The sequence below is a fragment of the Bufo gargarizans genome, unplaced genomic scaffold (genome assembly GCF_014858855.1).
Source record: "Bufo gargarizans isolate SCDJY-AF-19 unplaced genomic scaffold, ASM1485885v1 original_scaffold_1589_pilon, whole genome shotgun sequence".
Taxonomy (NCBI): domain Eukaryota; kingdom Metazoa; phylum Chordata; class Amphibia; order Anura; family Bufonidae; genus Bufo; species Bufo gargarizans.
In genome coordinates, this window is record NW_025334426.1 from 72,782 (window position 1) to 86,715 (window position 13,934).

The window sequence follows — 13,934 nt, forward strand, 5'->3', positions numbered from 1 at the left end:
GGTATTTCTGTCTCAGTGGTGCAGAGGAGCTGTACTGCCCCCATCAGTAATACCTACAGGTCCTCCTCAGTCTGGTATTCCTGTCTCAGTGGTGCAGAGGAGCTGTACTGCCCCCATCAGTAATACCTACAGGTCCCCTCAGTCTGGTATTTCTGTCTCAGTGGTGCAGAGGAGCTGTACTGCCCCCATCAGTAATGTCTACAGGTCTCCTCAGTCTGGTATTCCTGTCTCAGTGGTGCAGAGGAGCTGTACTGCCCCCATCAGTAATACCTACAGGTCCCCCTCAGTCTGGTAGTTCTGTCTCAGTGGTGCAGAGGAGCTGTACTGCCCCCATCAGTAATACCTACAGGTCCCCTCAGTCTGGTATTCCTGTCTCAGTGGTGCAGATGAGCTGTACTGCCCCCATCAGTAATGTCTACAGGTCTCCTCAGTCTGGTATTCCTGTCTCAGTGGTGCAGAGGAGCTGTACTGCCCCCATCAGTAATACCTACAGGTCCCCTCAGTCTGGTATTCCTGTCTCAGTGGTGCAGAGGAGCTGTACTGCCCCCATCAGTAATACCTACAGGTCGTCCTCAGTCTGGTACTTCTGTCTCAGTGGTGCAGAAGAGCTGTACTGCCCCCATCAGTAATACCTACAGGTACTCCTCAGTCTGGTACTTCTGTCTCAGTGGTGCAGAGGAGCTGTACTGCCCCCATCAGTAATACCTACAGGTCTCCTCAGTCTGGTATTTCTGTCTCAGTGGTGCAGAGGAGCTGTACTGCCCCCATCAGTAATGTCTACAGGTCCTCCTCAGTCTGGTATTTCTGTCTCAGTGGTGCAGAGGAGCTGTACTGCCCCCATCAGTAATGTCTACAGGTCCCCTCAGTCTGGTATTTCTGTCTCAGTGGTGCAGAGGAGCTGTACTGCCCCCATCAGTAAAACCTACAGGTCCCCTCAGTCTGGTATTTCTGTCTCAGTGGTGCAGAGGAGCTGTACTGCCCCCATCAGTAATACCTACAGGTCGTCCTCAGTCTGGTATTTCTGTCTCAGTGGTGCAGAGGAGCTGTACTGCCCCCATCAGTAATACCTACAGGTCCTCCTCAGTCTGGTATTTCTGTCTCAGTGGTGCAGAGGAGCTGTACTGCCCCCATCAGTAATGTCTACAGGTCCTCCTCAGTCTGGTACTTCTGTCTCAGTGGTGCAGAGGAGCTGTACTGCCCCCATCAGTAATGTCTACAGGTCCCCCTCAGTCTGGTATTTCTGTCTCAGTGGTGCAGAGGAGCTGTACTGCCCTCATCAGTAATGTCTACAGGTCCCCTCAGTCTGGTATTTCTGTCTCAGTGGTGCAGAGGAGCTGTACTGCCCCCATCAGTAATGTCTACAGGTCCCCTCAGTCTGGTATTTCTGTCTCAGTGGTGCAGAGGAGCTGTACTGCCCCCATCAGTAATGTCTACAGGTCCCCTCAGTTTGGTACTCCTGTCTCAGTGGTGCAGAGGAGCTGTACTGCCCTCATCAGTAATGTCTACAGGTCTCCTCAGTCTGGTATTCCTGTCTCAGTGGTGCAGAGGAGCTGTACTGCCCCCATCAGTAATGTCTACAGGTCCCCTCAGTCTGGTATTCCTGTCTCAGTGGTGCAGAGGAGCTGTACTGCCCCCATCAGTAATGTCTACAGGTCTCCTCAGTCTGGTAGTTCTGTCTCAGTGGTGCAGAGGAGCTGTACTGCCCCCATCAGTAATACCTACAGGTCTCCTCAGTCTGGTATTCCTGTCTCAGTGGTGCAGAGGAGCTGTACTGCCCCCATCAGTAATGTCTACAGGTCCCCTCAGTCTGGTATTCCTGTCTCAGTGGTGCAGAGGATCTGTACTGCCCCCATCAGTAATACCTACAGGTCCCCTCAGTCTGGTACTCCTGTCTCAGTGGTGCAGAGGAGCTGTACTGCCCCCATCAGTAATACCTACAGGTCCCCTCAGTCTGGTATTTCTGTCTCAGTGGTGCAGAGGAGCTGTACTGCCCCCATCAGTAATACCTACAGGTCCCCTCAGTCTGGTAGTTCTGTCTCAGTGGTGCAGAGGAGCTGTACTGCCCCCATCAGTAATGTCTACAGGTCCCCTCAGTCTGGTATTCCTGTCTCAGTGGTGCAGAGGAGCTGTACTGCCCCCATCAGTAATGTCTACAGGTCCCCTCAGTCTGGTAGTTCTGTCTCAGTGGTGCAGAGGAGCTGTACTGCCCCCATCAGTAATGTCTACAGGTCCCCTCAGTCTGGTATTCCTGTCTCAGTGGTGCAGAGGAGCTGTACTGCCCCCATCAGTAATACCTACAGGTCTCCTCAGTCTGGTATTCCTGTCTCAGTGGTGCAGAGGAGCTGTACTGCCCCCATCAGTAATGTCTACAGGTCCCCTCAGTCTGGTAGTTCTGTCTCAGTGGCGCAGAGGAGCTGTACTGCTCCCATCAGTAATACCTACAGGTCCCCTCAGTCTGGTATTCCTGTCTCAGTGGTGCAGAGGAGCTGTACTGCCCCCATCAGTAATACCTACAGGTCCCCTCAGTCTGGTATTTCTGTCTCAGTGGTGCAGAGGAGCTGTACTTCCCCCATCAGTAATACCTACAGGTCTCCTCAGTCTGGTATTCCTGTCTCAGTGGTGCAGAGGAGCTGTACTGCCCCATCAGTAATACCTACAGGTCCCCTCAGTCTGGTATTTCTGTCTCAGTGGTGCAGAGGAGCTGTACTGCCCCCATCAGTAATGTCTACAGGTCCCCTCAGTCTGGTAGTTCTGTCTCAGTGGTGCAGAGGAGCTGTACTGCCCCCATCAGTAATACCTACAGGTCCCCTCAGTCTGGTATTTCTGTCTCAGTGGTGCAGAGGAGCTGTACTGCTCCCATCAGTAATGTCTACAGGTCTCCTCAGTCTGGTACTACTGTCTCAGTGGTGCAGAGGAGCTGTACTGCCCCATCAGTAATGTCTACAGGTCCCCTCAGTCTGGTATTCCTGTCTCAGTGGTGCAGAGGAGCTGTACAGCCCCCATCAGTAATACCTACAGGTCCTCCTCAGTCTGGTACTTCTGTCTCAGTGGTGCAGAGGAGCTGTACTGCCTCCATCAGTAATACCTACAGGTCCCCTCAGTCTGGTATTCCTGTCTCAGTGGTGCAGAGGAGCTGTACTGCCCCCATCAGTAATGTCTACAGGTCCCCTCAGTCTGGTATTTCTGTCTCAGTGGTGCAGAGGAGCCCAACTTTGTTGGGCACCCTTTACGAAGCCCTCATGGTACAATCTGTTATTACGGACAACAGGAAACACCATTGTCAGCTGGTCATGGTTAATGGAAAAACCGCCCGGGGATTGAGAGACAGTGGGGCAACCATCACGTTGGTACAAAGACACCTTATTAAGGCATCAGAGAAACCGGGGAAATCAATTGCTGTGAGAGTGGCAGGGGGGGCAGTATACCGTATCCCTACTGCACAGGTACACCTAGACTGGGGGGCGGGAGCTGGCAATGTTCATGTGGGCGTCATGAAAGACTTACCTTCTGAAGTCATCTTGGGCAACGACATTGGCCCCCTGACTTCGGCGTTCGCCTCTACCCCCGCTCAGGAGGCCCACGCAGTAACCACCAGAGCACAAAGTCGCGCTGCCGAGAGCCATCCACTTCCTACTGAGACCCAGGTAAGCCAACCCAACCTACCCTTGACTGTAGAACCCCTACCTTGGACACCCCAGAGGACTTTGGGCGGGAGGTGACCGGAGACCCTTCCCTCAGAAAGTATCGAGAGAAAGCCAGGAGGGGCCAAGGGGAATTAGAGAAGGAGCAATTTATCTGGGAGAACGGCCGCTTGTACAGGCTCACTGAGACCCGGGGTAATGCACCAGGGCCTAAGCAAAAACGCCAGCTGGTAGTTCCCCGGAAGTACCGGCAGGAGTTATTGAGGATTGGGCACGACGTACCCTTGGCAGGCCATTTGGGAATACGCAAGACAGGGTATTGGGTAACCCAGAACTTATTTTGGCCTGGGGTATCCGACGACGTCAGGGCGTATTGTCAAACGTGTGAGGTATGCCAAGGTATAGGTAAAAAGGGAGACCACCCAAAGGCTAAACTAGTTTCCATGCCCATTATTGAAGAACCGTTCACAAGGGTAGCCGTGGACATTATAGGGCCCCTGGCCCAACCTAGCCGTTCCGGCAAGCGGTATATACTCACCATAGTAGACTACGCCACCCGTTACCCCGAAGCGGTAGCTCTCTCTAACATACAGGCTGAGACCGTAGCAGAGGCCCTAGTTAAAGTATTTTCCCGAGTAGGCTTTCCCAAGGAGGTTCTGTCCGACCAAGGTACCCAATTCACGGCCGAGGTAACCCAGCAGATATGGAAAACCTGTGGAGTTAAATCCCTGACTAGCTCCCCATACCATCCCCAGACTAACGGCCTGTGCGAGCGCTTCAACGGAACGCTAAAGCAAATGTTGAAGTCGTTCACAGGGGCATACAAGGATTGGGAGCGATTCCTGCCACACCTTCTCTTTGCCTACCGAGAGGTGCCGCAGGAATCGACCGGATTATCACCCTTCGAACTTCTCTATGGGAGGCGGGTGAGGGGGCCCTTAGATCTCATCAAGGATCACTGGGAGGGGCAGACAGAGATTGAGGGGACCCCGGTTGTACCTTATGTCCTGGAGCTGAGGGACCGCATGGAGGAATTAGCCCAGACAGTGCGAGAGAACCTCCGGGCGGCCCAGCAGCACCAGAAGGTATGGTATGACCGACGGGCTAGGCACCGGAGATTTCAGATAGGCCAAAAGGTCATGGTATTAAGACCGGTCCGAACAGACAAGCTCCAGACCGCCTGGCAGGGCCCCTATAAAGTTATAGGACAGATATGCGACACGACCTACACGATAGCCAGCTGCGAGGATGAAGATGTGAAACGAACCTTTCACATCAACATGCTCAAGGCCTATCAGGAACGGGCAGAGGAGGTAGCCGCTATCTGTGCACCAGCGGGAGAAGACACAGAGACCCTACCCCTTCCTAACCTATTGGGCAGTAACGAAGGGATGACCCAGATAAAGAAAGTCCAGCTAGGTGAACAGCTGGAGCCGCAAGAGCGGGCTCAAGCTGTCCGCTTACTAGAAACAAAACAGGCCACATTCTCTCAGGAGCCTGGATACACACTCCTAGCCATACACAAGGTAGAGACTCCAGGACAGGCACCCCTGAGACAGCCCCCTTACTGTATCCCCGAAGCAGTCCGGGAAGGGATGCGGAAGGAAATAGATGAGATGCTTCGGCTAGGCGTAATCGAGCCCTCAGAAAGTCCTTGGGCCTTGCCGGTAGTCTTAGTGCCAAAGAAGGATGGGACAACCCGCTTCTGTGTAGATTACCGGCGCCTCAACGACAAGACAGTTACGGACGCCTATCCGATGCCACGGATGGACGAGCTGCTTGACCGTATCTCTGCAGGGAAGTATCTGACCACAATAGACCTATGCAAGGGATATTGGCAGATTCCCCTAGCAGAAGATGCCATACCCAAGTCGGCCTTCATCACCCCGTTCGGCCTATACCAATTCCGGGTTATGCCGTTCGGGATGAAGAACGCCCCGGCCACCTTCCAACGGATGGTGGATCAGTTACTTGGGGGTCTCCAGAGCTTTGCATGCGCTTACCTGGATGACATCGCCATCCACAGCGATACCTGGGAAGCGCACCTAGAGCACATAGGGGTAGTATTAGATAGGATCAGGGGGGCCGGGCTGACCCTGAAACCTGACAAATGTCACTTGGGTATGGCGGAGGTACAATATTTGGGCCACCGAGTAGGATGTGGTAAGCAACGGCCGGAGCCGGCTAAGATCGAGGCTGTTGCCAATTGGCCCACTCCCCACACCAAGACACAAGTCATGGCTTTCTTATGCACAGCCGGCTATTACAGACGCTTTGTACCCGACTATAGCGCCCTGGCCAAACCCCTGACCGACTTGACCAAAAAGAAGCTACCCCGACAAGTCCTGTGGTCCCCGGAATGCGAGGTGGCTTTCCAAGCACTAAAGACTGCTCTGGTTAATGCTCCGGTGTTGGTTACCCCAGATCCTAACAAAAGATTTATTGTCCACACAGACGCTTCAATGTTTGGACTGGGGGCAGTACTGAGCCAGATCGGGGAGGATGGAGGTGAGCACCCGGTGGCATACCTGAGTCGGAAACTGTTGCCAAGGGAGGTCAGCTATGCCACCATTGAAAAAGAGTGTTTGGCCTTGGTGTGGGCACTCAAAAAGCTCACACCTTACCTTTATGGCCGGGCGTTCACTCTCATCACCGATCACAACCCCTTGGTGTGGCTTAACCGGGTTTCAGGGGACAACGCCCGTTTGCTACGCTGGAGCTTGGCCTTACAGCCCTATGACTTTACGATTCATTATCGCCCAGGCAAGCAAAACGGGAATGCCGATGGATTGTCACGCCAAACGGATTTAACCTCGGACTAAAAGCTCTGAACCCGTCAACCCTACTGGACCAGGAAAGGTCCAACCGAGTTGCCGAAGCAGGGAGAAAAAGGGGGGCCATTGTGAAGGACTTTGATGCAATTGCCTATATGCTTCAGTTTAATTCTCTCCCTGCTATTTTAAGGTCTATATTGTTCGGTTCCAAATGTCAAGAATGAATGTATTCGTGTACCGAACAGGGAGGCTGAAATTATGTTTGTATGTGGGATGGAAAGTACTTTTCTGAAAAGTGTTAAAAGTTGTAAATGTTCTGGCCAGCAGACAATTGAGCTGTGTGTATTGTTACCACTCCATTATCTAGCCGGGCCCAGAGGAGGAGTTTTATGTTGCATAAATTGTGAGTTCTGGGGGCCAGTAAAGTCAGTCTCGTGTTTCCAACATTAAGTTTTGACTCATGTGTGGATTACTCGGCGATTCCAGGGATATTCCTACTCGTGGAATATTGGGTGACTTTCTTTCATGGGAAGAAGGGAATGCTTGACGGGGATATTTTCTACTACCGTCACACCTACAGGTCCCCTCAGTCTGGTATTCCTGTCTCAGTGGTGCAGAGGAGCTGTACTGCCCCCATCAGTAATGTCTACAGGTCCCCTCAGTCTGGTATTCCTGTCTCAGTGGTGCAGAGGAGCTGTACTGCCCCCATCAGTAATGTCTACAGGTCCCCCTCAGTCTAGTATTTCTGTCTCAGTGGTGCAGAGGAGCTGTACTGCCCCATCAGTAATGTCTACAGGTCCCCCTCAGTCTAGTATTTCTGTCTCAGTGGTGCAGAGGAGCTGTACTGCCCCCATCAGTAATACCTACAGGTCCCCTCAGTCTGGTATTCCTGTCTCAGTGGTGCAGAGGAGCTGTACTGCCCCCATCAGTAATGTCTACAGGTCCCCTCAGTCTGGTACTCCTGTCTCAGTGGTGCAGAGGAGCTGTACTGCCCCCATCAGTAATACCTACAGGTCCCCTCAGTCTGGTATTTCTGTCTCAGTGGTGCAGAGGAGCTGTACAGCCCCCATCAGTAATACCTACAGGTCCCCTCAGTCTGGTATTTCTGTCTCAGTGGTGCAGAGGAGCTGTACTGCCCCCATCAGTAATGTCTACAGGTCCCCTCAGTCTGGTAGTTCTGTCTCAGTGGTGCAGAGGAGCTGTACTGCCCCCATCAGTAATACCTACAGGTCCCCTCAGTCTGGTAGTTCTGTCTCAGTGGTGCAGAGGAGCTGTACTGCCCCCATCAGTAATGTCTACAGGTCCCCAGCACACTGTATAATAGTAATGACAGCCTAACCCTCTCCTGCCGGACACTGTAATTTTCAATGCAGACCCGAAAGTGGCGATCTAGGTTCTCTCATCACTACTCATACGCCCAAACTATACCTGGGCCACCTACACCTGACTCTTCTATACCCAACCAAACCTTCCCCCAGAATGGCTCACAGAGCATACCCACTATCGTTAGCTGCTGTTCACAGCTCAGGCAGGATGGCCGCCCCCAGCAGATTTATTATTCCTGTGGACGATGTAGACCTAGACCAGGTGGTATAGATGTCACAGCATGCTTTATGATTGGTCTGGTACTCGATCTCTTGTGGAGACTCGGAGGCCTTAGCTGAGTACTCTCTAGTTCTGGTTGGACATTTCTCTATTGTCCTGGTAATACTTTTCTTGGGGGTCGTTTATTAAGCTGAAATACTCCTATATTAGGCATATTTCAGGTGCAGACTAGTTGTGCCCCAATCTGTGGCTTCTCCCCGCTCACACCAGGTCTACAAAAGTGGGTGTGGTGGAGAAGGGGACTGCGCCAGGCCCGTCTCATTAACTATTTTCTACACGCGTCTTAAATTTAGAACTGGAGCAGGATCTGCCGCCACCTCTTTATAACGTCGGCGGAACCTCTGGCAGCACAGGGCTTTATTGAGACCAGTTGGACATCCCTCATGGGAACTCTGGTCTGGGTTGGACATTTTTCGGGAGGACTCTATACAGTTCTGGTTGTTGCCTTCATGATCTTCCAGAAGACCCATTATACACAAGTTAACCCTCTTGACAGTTTTCTAAGCTGATCATTTTGTCCACAAGTGTTTGGACCTCTTGAAGACCTTCACTGTTGTTCTAGAACCTTGCTGCAAATCTCTGGCGGGCCAAAGCTTCCCCCAGCAAAATCAGTTGTTTGTGGGAGGAAGGGGTGGTGGGGGAACCTTGTGCTCAGCTGGTCGCTGCAGTGGCACATTTTCTAAAGGATTTTCTCTGATTATAAATTCCTCTGGATTCATCATGTCAACTAATACTGGAAATGGGGAGGTGGGGGTCACACTTTGCCTTGTGTTGTCAGTGAGCACAAGTGTCATGCCTTGTACATGGTTGTAGAGTCGGAATTATCCCCTACATTATTATTTCCAGGAGCCTTTGTTGTTTGATGATGTGGCCATATACTTCACCCAGGAGGAGTGGGGGAGCTTAGAAGAGTGGCAGAAGGACCTGTACAAGGAGGTGATGATGGAAACCTACTGTGCTCTCCGGTCACTGGGTAAGTAGAGAAGACGTCTGAGCAGCTGACATGGATGTGCACTAAATGTCCCAGTAGTCACAGCCTCAGTCTTCACAACCCACTGCCTTCTTGGTAGTCACAGCCTCAGTCTTCACAGCAGAGCCCACTCTCCTCTCGGTAGTCACAGCCTCAGTCTTCACGGCCCACTCCCCTCTCAGTAGTCATAGCCTCAGTCTTCACAGCCCACTCCCCTTTTGGTAGTTAGTGTTGGTTCCATTCTCTGCAGCCTTTTTAGGGACAAGTAGAGCTGGATGCCGTCAACATCGGGTGGAGACACCTGAATACCATGTGTTTAAAGTGCAGGGAGCAAAATCCAGTTTGCAGGATTATGACTGTGCTAATTATGTATAGCTCGGTGATTTCTTCTTTTTTCGGGGCAGGGATTCCCATGGTGAAGTCCGAGCTTCTGTTACTGATCGAAAGTGGAAAGGAACCATGTATTCAGGGTCCTCCAAGGTGGGAGAAGCTGGGGTGTGACCCAGAAGCCGCCTCAGGTAGGTGCGCTAGAGAAATCACCAACATATGTTAAGTAACAATGGGCTAAATTTGTTATGGGACAGAAGTACGCAGCAGACTCTGCCATGGGGCATGAGGAAACATGTCATGGGCCAGGCATAGCATGCGGAACATGCCATGAGGCGGGGTTAGGATGACAAAAGTACCATAGGGTTGGTGTAGGATGCCATGGGGCTAGCGTATGATGCAGAACAATCCATGGGTCGGCGTAGGATACGGAACATGCTATGGTGTGGGTGTAGGACGTGGAGCATGCCAAAGGGCGGATGTAGAATGCAGAACGTTCCATGTGGCAGGCGTAGGATACGGAACATACCATGGGGAGGATGTAGGATAATGAGTGTGCCGTGGGGCAGGCGCAAGGTGTGGAACGTGCCATAAGGTGGGTCTATGTTGCGGAATGTGCCGTGGGGCGGGTCTATGATGCAGAACATGCGATGGGGTGGGCCTTTGTTGGGGAACGTGCCATGGGATGAGTGGATTTTGCAGAGCATGCCATCGGGTGGGCCTGTCTTGTGGAACATACTATGTTGCGGCTGTAGGATACGAAATGTGCCGTGAGGCAGATCTGTGTTGCCGAACGTGCCCTGAGTCAGAAGTAGGATGGGGAACATGCCTTGGATTGGGTGTTTAGTTCCATGGGGTGGGAGTAGGATGGGGAACATGCTATGACACGGGCCTATGTTGCAAAACACGCCATGGCGCGGGCATAGAATGCGGAAGGTGCCATGGGGTCGATGTACGATGCAGAATGTGCCATGGAGCGAACTTAGGATGCCAAAGGTGCCTTGGGGCAGATATATACACTCTCATATGTTCATGTGTCAGTCTTGGTGTTGATTATAACATCCTCCCTTATTATTACACATCTGATGACTTCTTTATTCTGTGGTCATGTCTTTTAGATCTGCAGAGCTGGAGAGATGCAGAGGAAGTGTCCATGTATGACCGGGTGTGGACGGAACGTCGGGCGCTCACATACCGCAGACGTTAGTTCAGGGTGCAGCTTTATTTCTTGATTATGATACCCCATATATTATGGCCTTCCTGTTTACATTTCAGGGGTGGTGAGGAAGCGCTGTGGCCGCAGGTCCCCCAACTTCTCCCGTATAGAACTGGAGTGTTTTGTCTCGTTAATGGATCGGTATCTGCCAGATGAGCTACAGAGAACGGGAGCCATCTCTCTGCGCCAGCGCCGTTCCATTCTCCAGGAAATTGCCCGCTGTCTGGAGCCCATGTCTGGCTGCCTCCGCACCCCACGCCAGCTACTCCACCGATGGGCAGATTTTAACAACAGAGACCCTGAACGGCTGATGGAGATAAGGATGCAACTCCACTTTGGTGAGAAGCGGGTGGGGGATGGGTGTAATGTTACATATGTGTGCAGCACCTGGCAAGAAATAGGTCTTCCCATGCTGGCAGCATGGCCTTGTCCTGCAGGAGGACAAAGCTTCTGCCATCTTCAGGGTTTATGGTCGGTTGAGGTAAACATCCACAAGAGCCCACTTACATCGGCCAATCGTCAGCCGAGCAAACAATTATTCCGATCATTGTCCAATGTAAACATGCCCAGCGATCGAACAAACACGAAAGCAAAATGGGTACAGGAACCACATGTGAATGAGCAGAGTGGAGACAGAAGCCACATGTGAATGAGCAGAGTGGAGACAGAAGCCACATGTGAATGAGCAGAGTGGAGACAGAAGCCACATGTGAATGAGCAGAGTGGAGACAGGAACCACATGTGAATGAGCAGAGTGGAGACAGGAACCACATGTGAATGAGCAGAGTGGAGACAGGAACCACATGTGAATGAGCAGAGTGGAGACAGAAGCCACATGTGAATGAGCAGAGTGGAGACAGAAGCCACATGTGAATGAGCAGAGTGGAGACAGAAGCCACATGTGAATGAGCAGAGTGGAGACAGGAACCACATGTGAATGAGCAGAGTGGAGACAGGAGCCACATGTGAATGAGCAGAGTGGAGACAGGAGCCACATGTGAATGAGCAGAGTGGAGACAGGAGCCACATGTGAATGAGCAGAGTGGAGACAGGAACCACATGTGAATGAGCAGAGTGGAGACAGAAGCCACATGTGAATGAGCAGAGTGGAGACAGAAGCCACATGTGAATGAGCAGAGTGGAGACAGAAGCCACATGTGAATGAGCAGAGTGGAGACAGGAGCCACATGTGAATGAGCAGAGTGGAGACAGGAGCCACATGTGAATGAGCAGAGTGGAGACAGGAGCCACATGTGAATGAGCAGAGTGGAGACAGGAGCCACATGTGAATGAGCAGAGTGGAGACAGAAGCCACAAGTGTATGAGCGGAGTGGAGACAGGAGCCAAATGTGAATGAGCCGAGTGGAGACAGGAGCCAAATGTGAATGAGCGGAGTGGAGACAGGAGCCACAAGTGTATGAGCGGAGTGGAGACAGAAGCCACATGTGAATGAGCAGAGTGGAGACAGGAACCACATGTGAATGAGCAGAGTGGAGACAGGAGCCACATGTGAATGAGCAGAGTGGAGACAGGAGCCACAAGTGTATGAGCAGAGTGGAGACAGGAGCCACATGTGAATGAGCAGAGTGGAGACAGGAGCCACAAGTGTATGAGCAGAGTGGAGACAGGAGCCACATGTGAATGAGCAGAGTGGAGACAGGAACCACATGTGAATGAGCAGAGTGGAGACAGGAACCACATGTGAATGAGCAGAGTGGAGACAGGAGCCACATGTGAATGAGCAGAGTGGAGACAGAAGCCACAAGTGTATGAGCGGAGTGGAGACAGGAACCACATGTGAATGAGCAGAGTGGAGACAGGAGCCACATGTGAATGAGCAGAGTGGAGACAGGAGCCACATGTGAATGAGCAGAGTGGAGACAGAAGCCACATGTGAATGAGCAGAGTGGAGACAGAAGCCACATGTGAATGAGCAGAGTGGAGACAGGAGCCACATGTGAATGAGCAGAGTGGAGACAGGAGCCACAAGTATATGGGCAGAGTGGAGACAGAAGCCACATGTGAATGAGCAGAGTGGAGACAGGAACCACATGTGAATGAGCAGAGTGGAGACAGGAACCACATGTGAATGAGCAGAGTGGAGACAGGAGCCACATGTGAATGAGCAGAGTGGAGACAGGAGCCACATGTGAATGAGCAGAGTGGAGACAGGAGCCACATGTGAATGAGCAGAGTGGAGACAGGAGTCACAAGTATATGGGCAGAGTGGAGACAGAAGCCACATGTGAATGAGCAGAGTGGAGACAGGAGCCACATGTGAATGAGCAGAGTGGAGACAGGAGCCACATGTGAATGAGCAGAGTGGAGACAGGAGCCACATGTGAATGAGCAGAGTGGAGACAGGAGCCACATGTGAATGAGCAGAGTGGAGACAGGAGTCACAAGTATATGGGCAGAGTGGAGACAGAAGCCACATGTGAATGAGCAGAGTGGAGACAGGAGCCACATGTGAATGAGCAGAGTGGAGACAGGAGCCACATGTGAATGAGCAGAGTGGAGACAGGAGCCACATGTGAATGAGCAGAGTGGAGACAGGAGCCACATGTGAATGAGCAGAGTGGAGACAGGAGCCACATGTGAATGAGCAGAGTGGAGACAGGAGCCACATGTGAATGAGCAGAGTGGAGACAGGAGCCACATGTGAATGAGCAGAGTGGAGACAGGAGCCACATGTGAATGAGCAGAGTGGAGACAGGAGCCACATGTGAATGAGCAGAGTGGAGACAGGAGCCACATGTGAATGAGCAGAGTGGAGACAGGAGCCACAAGTATATGGGCAGAGTGGAGACAGGAGCCAAATGTGAATGAGCAGAGTGGAGACAGGAGCCACATGTGAATGAGCAGAGTGGAGACAGGAGCCACAAGTATATGGCAGAGTGGAGACAGAAGCCACATGTGAATGGCAGGTGGAGACAGAAGCACATGTGAATGAGCAGAGTGGAGACAGGAGCCACAAGTGTAATGAGCAGAGTGGAGACAGGAGCCACATGTGAATGAGCAGAGTGGAGACAGGAGCCACATGTGAATGAGCAGAGTGGAGACAGGAGCCACATGTGAATGAGCAGAGTGGAGACAGGAGCCACAAGTATATGGGCAGAGTGGAGACAGGAGCCAAATGTGAATGAGCAGAGTGGAGACAGGAACCACATGTGAATGAGCAGAGTGGAGACAGGAGCCACATGTGAATGAGCAGAGTGGAGACAGGAGCCACAAGTGTATGAGCAGAGTGGAGACAGGAGCCACATGTGAATGAGCAGAGTGGAGACAGGAGCCACATGTGAATGAGCAGAGTGGAGACAGAAGCCACATGTGAATGAGCAGAGTGGAGACAGGAGCCACAAGTGTAAGAGCAGAGTGGAGACAGGAGCCACATGTGAATG

General features: G+C 52.0%; 1 protein-coding gene across 1 annotated transcript in view; it reads left to right on the forward strand.

Moving 5' to 3' along the window:
* The window catches only part of LOC122923419, a 55,181-nt gene that overhangs the window by 23,628 nt on the left and 17,619 nt on the right, over window positions 1–13,934 (forward strand). The window contains exons 2-5 of the mRNA XM_044274227.1: window positions 8,867–8,993; window positions 9,395–9,508; window positions 10,436–10,519; window positions 10,593–10,871. Of these exons, the coding sequence (XP_044130162.1) occupies window positions 8,867–8,993; window positions 9,395–9,508; window positions 10,436–10,519; window positions 10,593–10,871 (604 nt within the window). The remainder of the gene's footprint in view (window positions 1–8,866; window positions 8,994–9,394; window positions 9,509–10,435; window positions 10,520–10,592; window positions 10,872–13,934) is intronic.